This window comes from Anas platyrhynchos, chromosome 17, assembly GCF_047663525.1.
Source record: "Anas platyrhynchos isolate ZD024472 breed Pekin duck chromosome 17, IASCAAS_PekinDuck_T2T, whole genome shotgun sequence".
Classification (NCBI taxonomy): domain Eukaryota; kingdom Metazoa; phylum Chordata; class Aves; order Anseriformes; family Anatidae; genus Anas; species Anas platyrhynchos.
In genome coordinates, this window is record NC_092603.1 from 1,243,475 (window position 1) to 1,255,000 (window position 11,526).

Consider the following 11,526-nt stretch of genomic DNA (forward strand, 5'->3'; position numbering starts at 1 on the left):
TCAACTACTCGCTAATAGTCAACTACTCACTAATGAAATTATGAACCTCATGATAAAAATAAATAAAAAACCACTCTGACACCACCAAATGCTGCCAATTTTGTGCTTTATTGCAGTGCTGATTTTAATATCTCCTTCCCTGCAGTCCTTCCACCACACGCTGGTGGTCGCACAGATCTTGCCGGCAGCTTTTCAGGTTTTCGCTCCCTCTCCTTGGGCCTTTGGATCTTGCTCCCGAGGGGTTCGAGGAAGGGGGGAGCAGGGGGAGGGCCTCGCTTTTTAGTGCCCGCTTCTCGCGGCCACGCCGGTCGCCTGCCTGAACCTCTTCGGCATCACGCGGCGGAGGGCGGCTTGGACGTGCGAGGGGCCTGCGACGGGATGGCGGCTCTCCCTCCTCAGCCGGTCGGCCTCCTTTGAAACCTGCTGGTAGACGTCGTGCAGGAAGCTCACCATCAGCCCCTTGGCCTCGCGGGACAGGAGCTTGCCGTCTCGCTTCATCTGGCTGAGGGCCTTGGCCCCGAGGGGGTTGAAGGAGCCTTTGGCGGCCGCTTTCTTCTGCGGCTTCGTGGGTTTTCGCTTCGCCTTCCCGTGGGCCTTGCTGGGCTTGGATGGAGGTCTCCTGCCATGAGTCTTCGGCCTCCTCCTTTGCTGGGGTTGCCTCCTCTTTTGGGATTGCTTTCTTCCCTTGGCGGACACCATGGCTCAACCCTGCCCTGCCTGGACCCCTCGAACCTGCAACTGCCTCAGCCCACCCCCTTTTAAGCAAATTAGGGACAGGACCGAGCCCCCCCATTGGCCCACAGAACAATGCCCCCAACGCTTCACAATGGAATGATGCAGGTCACTGCCCCCCCCAGTCCCCCCAGGTATACTGGGACCCCAAAAGCCCCCCCATATCCCCCACCCCTTTGACCCCACCGTGATGTTAAACCCCAATAACAGCACAAATCGCAGCATAAATCTTCCACTTCACAAAAAATGAGCATTTCACAGAATTTCGAGGTTGGAAGAGACCTCAAGATCATCGAGTCCATTTCTTTTCGGGGTGGGGGCAGGAAGATCAACCCCATCCCCAAAAGCTTGCTCCATCCACGCCAGGGGAGGTTTCTGGCTGAGCAGGAAACAAAGGAAAATAAAATCCTTTGGAAGAACATCTCTCCTTGGCTCAGACCGCCAGCAAATCTGCCTGCCAGCTGCGAGACGATGACTAATTACTTAATGAGTCCACCCAGATCCACCTTTGGTGGTTTCACACCAATGGCCAGCTAAGCTCTGGGGCTAGCCGAGCCTTATTAAATCAGGGAGATCGCTCGAGCGATTGCTGTCACGAGCAAAACAGACTCAGCAGAAGGCTGATGAATGGAATTTATTGCTTGCTAATAACAGGCTGCAGCAGTGGGGACTCAAAGCACACCAAAACCAACTTCTGCCCCATCCGCCCTCTTCTGCCTGCTCCCAAAACCCGATAAAGTCCCCAGATTTTTCCTCTCCAGTGCAGCTCTTTTTTTTCACACCCACGTGGAAATGCACACGCTCATCACCTCAATTTTCTCAGATGCTCAAATCCCCCTGCGTGCTATGTCCTGTACCAGCTCCAAACCCTCCAAACCCTGATTTTCTCTCTCAAAAAAAAAACAAAAACAAAACAAAAAAACAAAAAAAAAAAAACAAAAAAACAAAACACTGTTAAAACCATAAGGCAATTATTTGGAATAATTTAATTATTTCTTCACCCTACTCAGTGCTCTGAGTATTTGATGCTCCTCCAGCACCTACAAATTGCATTTCAGCCATGAAAAATAAGTCCTTAAAATATATCCGCTCGTCCCAGTCCTGTTTGCTGACCCGGAGCAATAACTCAGTATAAATTCTTGCTCACAGAAGGCAGAAATTAGCATGAGACAGATGCCAGCAAAGAGCTGGAGGGGAAAATAAATGGATATAAAACATAAATGGGCAGTGCAAGGATGGATACATGGTCCGAAGCTCCAGACTCGAGGCTCTGGCTGGCCTTCCCTGGGGATTTCTGCTCTGGGAATGGGTTCACGGATGCCATTCCTCCTTCTCATGCACCTTTTCTCACCTTTGGCCATGGATGGGAAATCCCCATCATAAAGCAGTGAGCTGGTATTTGCAGGAAATCCCCCCCCAAGCTTAATCAATGTTTTGGGGGGTCATAAATTTAGAATATGCTCCCTGGGCACAAAATAATGTGCTTTTCCCATACGTCCCATGAACCCACAGCACGAGCAGCTCCAGCCTCACAGCCCTTAGGGTCTCTGCTCATCCCCTCCTGCAGCCTGGCTGGTTAAAACAATTCTCCCTTCTAATTTATCCAAATTCCCTTTGGATCCCTTATTTCGTTCCTATGGACTAAATACCCAGAGCTGCAATGGGGGGGGGGGGGGAGCAAAGCCAAGGCAAGCAGTTGCATGAGAGAATGAAGCAATTTGAAATTTCATTTTTTTTAAGCAAAGTTCTCCATTTTGTACCATTCCCCTGAATTCTTACTCAATGTCTCACGACAAAGAGGTTGCTGTAATGAGAAGGAAGAAACCCAGTGACACCCGGGCCCAAGTAATGGACCCTTTTTATCCCCATCCTATCCTGGGTTGTCCTTCTTCTGTCTGTCCCTCCCCAAGCCTCAAGTTTCAGGTGGAAGCTGGATTTCCAGTAATCCTCCGGGAAGCAGGAACATGGGAGGAACTCCTTGTGCAATTAATAGCGAGCTGCTTATCCCCAGACAATAAAACCTGTTATTTGAGGCCCATCATAAAGCGACTTGCTAGGACATGCGCTAAGCTCTGCCTTATCAAAACAAACCACCCTCGAAAATCTGTCAGTCCTGGGAACACGGGGAAGTGCTGGTTTCGCCACGTTGCTCTCAGATCACTCAAGAAGCGGTTGCTTCATTTAGCAGATGCCTCGTGTTGTGGGCTGCCATCATAGGCGCCAGCAGGTGTCAAGAAAACAGCCTGTGGATTGCAAGCAGGAAAAACAAAAAAAAAGGACAAAATAAGCTGTGGTTTGTAATAATTAATAATAATAACAACAACAACTTCGATAATAATAATAATAATAATAACAACAACAATAATAACAACAACATCAATAATAATAACATCAATAATATTAATAACATCAATAATAATAATAAATAATGATAATAATAATAATAAATAATGATAATAATAATAAAAAATAATGATAATAATAATAAATAATGCCTTTGATTTGGGTTTAACATTTGGAAGAGGAAAGCGGGTGGATTTTCTTAAATGGGGATGTGCTCTGGGCCAAAAAGCCCAAAGAAGCAAGAAATGGAATAGAAAAACATGAAATTCTTTCATTTTTCTTAGAAGGGAATTAGCCGTGGACATTCCTCACTCAGTTTTAATGGGAAAAAAAGGGAACTCATGGACGTAAAGCTGGATGCAAAGAATTAATTTGGAGTCTTGCCTTGATGTGCCAGCAGGCAGAGCTGTGCGTTGGAATTTTGTTAAAAAAACACCGTTTTGGGGGCATAGCCAAGGTCTGAGGCTGTATGAAAAGCACCATGAACTTCATTGGCAATCCCAGAAGTGACACTGAAGGAATGGTGTTGGGGAAGATTAAATCTCCATGACAGGACAGGACGAAGAAAGAGCACCAGGAAATATCCAGCTTGTCACAACAATGACTTTTGCCGGGAAAAACCCACACCCTGACTTCTTCCAGGAAGACCCTTTGAGCACAGTGTTGCAAAACTCTTGTAGCTACGTGACGAGCTCGTATGAAGTGAGAGAACTCATAGATGCAAATCTCTTCTCTCATTCCTGCTGCATGACAAAGATCGCACCCTGGGCATCAACTCATGAAGACCTCAACACAAGAAGGACATGGACCTGTGACAGTGGGTCCAGAAGAGGTCATGGGGATGATCAGAGGGCTGGAGCACTTCTCTTTTGAAGAAAAGCTGTGAAATTTGAGGTTATTTAGCCTGGAAAAGTGAGCAGCCTTCCTATAGCTAAAGGAGAGCTACAGGAGGGAGTCTTCAGGAAACGTGATGACAAGGATTAATGGCTTTAAACAAAAAAAAGGTGGATTTAGCAAAGATATGAGGAAGAAATTCTTTACTCAGAGGGTGATGAGGCACTGGAACAGCTTGTCCAGAAAAGATGTTGGATGTCCCGTCATTGGAAGAGTTCAAGGCCAGGTTGGATGGGGCTTGGAGCAACCTGGTCCAGTAGAAGGTGTCCTTGACCATGGCTTTAAGTTCCCTTTGTACCCAAATCATTCCCCATTTCTCTGCTCTATGCTTAAGGAATTCTATAAGTACTGGTCCCAGAAAGCCTGCAAGCTCATCCAGTGGGATCATAATTTAATACTTCCCCCAAATTTGATTTCATGATATGGAAAGTCCACTCAACACCCACCCCTGATCCATGTTTTACCCCACGGATCCACAATTTACTCTTCGGAGGCTGTATTTAGAGCTGGAGTAATGACCAATGTAACAGCACAAGTGAGCACCAGCACCAGAGCCCCAACCCCCTTACCACAATTCTTCAAAATTCCGCTTAAACCTCAGAAAAAAACTGCAATATTGCTGAGCTTTGGGTGGGTAAATGCATGGTGATGAGGTCAGCTCGTTGCAAGAGACTCCAACTGTTGCAATCAAGGAAGAATTTAAAAAAAAAAAAAAAAGCAGTACTGAAAGAAGCCAGAAAGAGGACCAGACAAAGCCACACCTAGCTCTCAGCCTCCCTGCCTCAATGGCCAGGGAAATACACTCGAAAATCTGAAACCCAGACTTTTAATAGCAGGAGGGAATGATTTACTGTCACTGCTGTCACTTCTGCTTGATTGCATGGAGTTGCTCCAGCACGAGGAGAACCGAAAGCACTTCAGAAGACAAATGGGAGGTTTTTAACATGAGAAAAAAACACTAAGATGACTCAATCGCTATCAAGGCTTGCAAGGCTCTTCCAGCAAAGCGCTTTTCCAAGGAAGTCCCAGCAAAGGCGATTGCTTCTGCCCAGTGCTGAGCTCACCCCAAGGGCCACAAGACTGGGAAGTACCAGTTCTGGGTTTTGTTTCTGGAACTGAATCAGCAAATCGCCCCATTGACTGGAAAAGGCATGCGTTAGGCCTAAGACGAAGGAAAAGACCAAGTTTATAGGGCAAAAGTAGTCTGCTGTGGGTTTATTATCGTTATTTTTAAGATGTCCAGTCAAGGTGCCATGATTGGAGTCCAGCCATACCAGGGTGTGATGAACCAGCCAAGGGACCTTTCTTCAGGCTGGTTTATGGGGTTATGGTCTCTTAGCTACACAAAGTTCTCGATTATGGAAAAAAATAATACCATTACAACCCATTTTTTTTACCATTTCAGGCATCTCTTGGTTCCCTCTATGCTAACATGGCCAGGATCAACACAACTAAAATTATGCAATAATTAAGAGTGAATTGTTGAACCACCACCTGGAAATGCCACCAGAAAGGATATTTTGGATGCTACCTTGCGGGTCTCCATGCGGCGAGAGATGAATGATAATATCTACGTATAGTTTAAGAGGGCTGCAGTACAGGGGAAGAAAACCCAAGCCAGATGTTTTCCCAGTAGGAAGCTCTCTGTTCATCACAGAGAAGGGTGCGGTCACCTTTTGTCTGTTCTGATGATCACAACGATCACAACTCACAATAATGTCCCGTAAATTGATGGCTCATGACCAAAGAGGTGGCAACAGCCGGGAGTAAAAAAAAAAAAAAAAAAAAAAATACATACAGGGGAACTGAGTGTACATGCAATTGCTTCTTCCCCTTCTTATGACATACCACACTTTGCCCTCTTCCGGGGTGAACTGATTGGCAGAGTTGATTTTTTTTTTTTTTTGAGCCACCACCGCCGTGTTACCTCTTTTTTTTTTTTTTTTAAGCCGGGGTATAAAATGAAAATAATCTCAGCGGAAGGCTTGCCTTCCTCCAGGAACCATGGCTGGGACGGGTGAGTGATTCTCCTCTGGACTTTGGGGGTGTCGTGCTGCTTTCTCCTGCTTGCCTTTTGTCTTTGGTGGCTGGGTTTGCCTACATCTGCTGGGTGCCTTTTGTGTCACATCCTGAGGGCACCAGCCTCAAATCTCCATTTCTCCAGCAAAAGTATTTCATGATCCTGTGCAACTTGCTCTGGCAGTGAGAGATCTTCCTCGCAAATGGGACTGGGATGTGCCCAGGTGCGTAGGGAGCAATGGAAACCCATCTGCAAGCTCAGCTTCCCCTAGGGACCTTCTTGGAGGACACCTCCTTGCATCACATTTGCAGTTTCTCCAGCTCCAGCCCCACCGTAAGGGCTGGTGGAAGGTGAAAATCCAGCAGATGGTTCCAAGAGCTCGCCCCAACACGCTTGCCATCCTCCCACGGGGACCCCGATCTCCATCTAGAGGATCTCCTTTGTCTTCTGCATCGGCCAGGACTGGTTGGGGTGGTCCTGTTGGGTGGGATGGAGGCAATAAAACCAATTACTTGCTCTTTGCTGCTACACAGCCCACCAAAACCACAACTCAAAGCAACATCCCTGGTCCTCAAGGCTGCTCAGGGCAGGGGCAGTGTTGGATCAAGAAGGTTAACGCAATTTTCGTAGCACGATACCTCTTCCAGCCATGCTTTAGGACAACAGACCTGTTGATAAACGGCCTAAACATAGCAGGAGCTTTCTATTTCTTTATTTTACGGCCACAATCAGCATCTTCAGGGAGGTGGATTGGCACTATGAGCTGTAGAAAGTCCTACTTCCAACAGCTCTGAGGCTCATTTGCAACAGCTACATTTTGACCCAGATTGTCGGCAGAGCTGGGGCTGATCCAACAAAAGCAGCGATTCCAACAGGGATTTTCCCTGTGAATAAGAATTACTCAAGGTGTGGTTTCAAAAGCTTTTTTTTTTTTTTTTTTTTTTTCTCCCTCCCTTCCTCTTTTTCCCTGGAAGGAAACTAGCAAGAGCTGGGGGAAGGAAAAGAAAATGAAAGTCCTCCTGTAGTTATTTTTGAGACTAGAAACAACAAAAATTAGAAAGAATCAGCGCGGTTTCTGGTCACCAAGCTTCCTTTCCCATCACCTGTCATCATCTATTTAATATAGATAATCTCTTCCTATATCTAATGGAATAGTGTGGTGGAGGGAGAAGACAATATCAGTGCATTAAAATTGTGATGTCATGGAGACAAGGGACAGTGCAGTCGGCACAACAATATATTTTTAAAAAACTTCATTAAATTCCTTGCACACATGCGACATTAAATTGCCATTCCTCATTACGGAGCCTTTCGAGCTTATTGAAAAAAAAGTCAAACTCATTTTGGAAACTCGCTACAACAGTTACACAATCAGAACATATGAAATAAAATCTCTCTGGGCTTGCTTTTTTTTCCTTGAAACAAAATTTGCATTCACTGGCCCTGCTAGACATCTGGCTGTGGTCGTGAGAGCCTTGCTGATGCCATGGATTTCACAATCGTGCAAGTGGATTTGAAAAATGATTTGCTGCTCATTCTTCTTTGGGGTTTGGGCACGGGTTTGTGCTGCCGCCTCCCTCCCTGGCTCTCAGGAATGAACTTGCATGCTGATTGCCGAACGTTTTCGTTGCATTATTTTCCTCTCTTCTTTAATTCCTTCCCTAGTTCTCTTCCAAATCCTCCTGCTCGTGGGGCTCGTGAGCGCCAAGAGGTTTTCGAGTTTCCCTGAGTATTGCCTTAATGATAAAGACTACGAGGAGCTACTGGATATAGTCAGGCATGGGCTGGGACCTGCAACTAAACCAGCAAACGTGGTCATTGTCGGTGCTGGAATAAGCGGGCTCACGGCAGCGAAGCTGCTCCGAGATGCTGGCCACAAGGTGAGTGGTTGCACATTTTGTTTTCCTACCGTAAGGAATTCCCAGCCTGGAGAATGAAATAAATTTATTTTCAAGGGGAATAAATGCAGGAGTGGATGAGGTGGTGGGGGAAGGAAGGAAAAGCGAGCAGGCTCCAGGAATTTCGCTTGATTCAGGAGTGATTTTCAAAACTACAAGCAAGGACAAGAGGCGATTTTGGGGGGAAAGGGAAGGTATATGCAAAGCAGCTCATTCAGATGTTCCCCCAAATGAATGTAAGCAGCAAAAAGTAAAGAGATTGCGCCTGTTGGGTGCTTTTTCTCTGTTTCTGAGGGTTTTGGAGGTGGGAAAGACACAAAGCTGCCTTTCCCTGGCTGTTTTCCAAACCCTTCCAGCACATGGAGCAGCTGAACCAACGCTAGGACTCTTTCAGCAGAGAGTGGGTGCACAAATGGGATGCAGAAGTTAGGGACTGTGCTGTAGGCAGAGGGGATCTTGGCCAACACAAAGCATTTTGGATCCACATAGAGCTATTTTGTCATTTGGAGGGGACCTATCCTGCTCCATGGGGCACACAGGCTGCTTACAACGATGCCCGTGAGCTTGCTTTGTTTGCATAAAATCCATGAAGGCTGAAAACCTGCAACCTCCACCCCAAATTGCTTTTCAGGTTACCATTTTGGAAACCAGCAGTCGGGTCGGGGGGAGGATCAGGACCTACCGAGAGGAGGGACAGGACTGGTACGTGGAGCTGGGAGCCATGCGCCTGCCAGGCAAGCACAGGTAAGGTGGTGTCCTCCTTCCCTGCCCCAAAAAGAGGAGAAATGAGGCTGGGGATGGGGATGAGGCTGAGGATTTGTGCTTGGAAATGGATGGAGAAGAGCAGGAGGAAGAAGCTATTTCCCCCATCTCTCCCCTAGAGCTTAGCAACTGCATAAAAATGGCCAAAAAAACACGTGGCCACCTGTGTTTGATAATTTTGACAATTATCAGAGCTGATAATGCCTATCTGCAATTACAAACGAACACATGGGCTTCCCCATAGTCGATGAGAAAGTTTCCTTTCCAGGTTTTTAATGCTTCAGTGGCTGGGTTTGGGTGTTTGCAAGCACCTCCCTATTCCTCTGCTCTTTCCTAGGCTGGTCCGTGAATTTATTAGGCAGTTCGACCTGAAGCTAAACCCATTCATCCAGACAGACAACAACACCTGGTACTTTGTGAACGGCGTTCGGGCGAGAACTGGGGAAGTGGATAGAAACCCCGACATCCTAAACTACGCGCTGCATCCCTCGGAGAGGGGCAAAAGTGCCAGCCAGCTTTATAGGGAGGCACTACATAAGGTACGTGGCCACGTGGAAGGGATTGCAGCAGCACCCATCCCTCTGGGTTACGGTGTACCCTCACCTGTCATCATATTTGGGGAAGATTAGGGTCTTTTTGGAATGAAAAGCAGAAAGAATCGAGGCTAGCTGAATGCAGAGTCTTTTCATACGCCTTCATTTCTCTGGGATGAATTCACCAGGAGTTGGAGGAAATAGAAAATGCCACACCAAGGGATAAATTCCTAAAAGGTGAGGCAGGATCTGCTAGCTCTAGCTCAGCCCCAGGGTTCCCAAATCCCTAGGGCTGAATGTCCCGGATGAATCCTACCAGAACAGAGCAGGGGGCAACGCTTTGGGAAATGTGCTTTCTCTCACAAGTATATCAATATTTCCTCTTCAGGCTTTCAGAGAGTTCCAGACTATGGACTGCAAGGAATACCTGAAAAAATACGACTCTTTCTCCACCAAGGTCAGTGGCTTGAGAATAAATTTAATTTCCCTGCTGGTGATAAAACTTCTTGAAGAAGTCTGAAGTGCTCTAGTCCCTTTCTCTGTCAACACTTCTAAGTGTTTTTTTCCTAACCAATTCTGCCTTCTGCTTAAAAAAAAATAGAAAGAAAAAGCAATCATGACTTGGAAGGAGTAGTTAGAGCTCTCTTATTTTCAAAGAGAGAAGCGCCTCTCTCCTCATGTTCCTTCATGATGTGTTTTGTAATCAGATGGAGCATCAAGCAGCAGGGCATGAATTTTGCCTTGGGCTGAGATAATAACATCAGGCCCTCTTTTCTTTCTGGCTTTTTTAGGAATATTTGATCAAAGTAGGAAAACTGAGCCGAGGAGCTGTTCAGATGATCGGTGACCTGTTGAATGAGGACTCTGGATTTTATCTGTCTTTCCTTGCCTCTCTGTGGGATTTTGATATCTTCTCCGGTGAGGAAAGGTAAGATGTCTCTTATAGGAAACCCTATTTTGTGCTGGTCCACAGAAAGTCACTGGAAGAGGAAATTTCAGTGACTTTTAGACATGTGATGGGGAATCCTAACTCCCAGCTTTTTTATTACCTCTAGGAGAGGTCAGGTTTTACATTTACTGAAACTCAACCTCTTTTCCTCACCTCCCTCTTCTTCCTTTCAGGTTTGACGAAATCACGGGGGGTTTTGACCAACTGCCCAAAGCCTTCCACAAAGCCCTGCCGGATGTCATCAAATTCAACTGCACGGTGGAGAAAATCATGACGAAGGGAGGCAAAGTTCGGGTGTTTTACCGTGCTCCGGACACCTTGGCCTCGAGTAAAGCAACCGCAGATTACGTCCTTGTCACTTCATCCGCCAAAGCCACCAGGCACATCAAATTCTTCCCACCACTCTCTTCTCCCAAAACCCATGCCCTCCGCTCCATCCACTATGCAAGCGCCTCCAAAATAGCGTTGGCTTGCACCGAGAAGTTCTGGGAGAAGGACGGCATTCAAGGAGGCCACTCCGTCACCGACCGCCCTTCCAGGTTCATCTACTACCCCAGCCACGACTTCTCCAGTGGCGTGGGGGTGATCCTGGCCTCCTACACCTGGAACGATGACTCTCAGTTCTTCCTGCCCCTCACGGATGAAAAATGCCTGGATTTGGTGTTCCAGGACCTGGCGGACATCCACCGGGTGAGCAAGGAGTACCTGCAGTACACCTGCGACCGGTACGTGATAGAGAAGTGGCAGCTGGACAAGCACTCGCAGGGGGCGTTTGCGGCCTTCACCCCCTACCAGTTCACTGATTTCTCTCAAGCTCTCTTTGAGCACGAGGGCAGGGTGCACTTTGCAGGAGAGCACACTGCCCAGCCTCACGCCTGGATCGACACCTCCATGAAGGCCGCCGTGAGGGCCGCGAGCAACATCCATGATGACAGCGAGGCCCGGACGCTCGTCGAAAACGAGGAGCTGCTGGAAGATGAGGAAAACGAGGAGCTGCTGGAGGATTTCCTGGAGAAGGATGAGCTCTGAGAAGGCCCCAACCTTACTAGATGCCACCAGCAGGCTTTGAATTCACCCTTGGTGGCACAAACCTCTTCTCAAGGTTTCCTCTTTCCGACTCAGCAGCAGCAAGGAAAACAAAAACTGAAAAAAATGTGTCTGTCCTCAGACAAAAGACTAATAGGTTAAACACGAGGAGAAAAGGGAATACTAAAAGTAGTCTCTGTGTAGGTTTCATGACTTGATATTACCCCTGCTCAGGTGTGCTGTGGTATATTCTAATTTATTTATGTATACAATACTTCAGGGAATGACTAAGATGTAATAAAGGCTGGTGTTTCTCAGTCCCTTGTCTCGGGTGCTTCCATCTCCCAGTAGAGAGAGGTCTTGGCCTCC

The 11,526-nt window shown here is 47.0% G+C and overlaps 1 protein-coding gene across 1 annotated transcript; it reads left to right on the forward strand.

The window, feature by feature from the left end:
- The first annotated feature begins 5,860 nt into the window (after positions 1-5,860).
- Positions 5,861-11,474, forward strand: IL4I1 (interleukin 4 induced 1). The gene is made up of 7 exons (XM_005018309.6): positions 5,861-5,986; positions 7,655-7,869; positions 8,519-8,631; positions 8,987-9,188; positions 9,571-9,639; positions 9,974-10,110; positions 10,305-11,474. Exons 1-7 carry the CDS (start codon positions 5,974-5,976, stop codon positions 11,158-11,160), a joined length of 1,605 nt encoding a protein of 534 aa, XP_005018366.2. The 5' UTR covers positions 5,861-5,973; the 3' UTR covers positions 11,161-11,474.
- Positions 11,475-11,526: the final 52 nt, after the last annotated feature.

Bases quoted from the DNA above. Each gene is read 5' to 3' on its own strand.
- IL4I1 (XM_005018309.6), top strand. The intron at 7,870-8,518 runs GTGAGTGGTTGC...ATTGCTTTTCAG, and splicing joins TCCGAGATGCTGGCCACAAG to GTTACCATTTTGGAAACCAG. The intron at 9,189-9,570 runs GTACGTGGCCAC...TTTCCTCTTCAG, and splicing joins ATAGGGAGGCACTACATAAG to GCTTTCAGAGAGTTCCAGAC.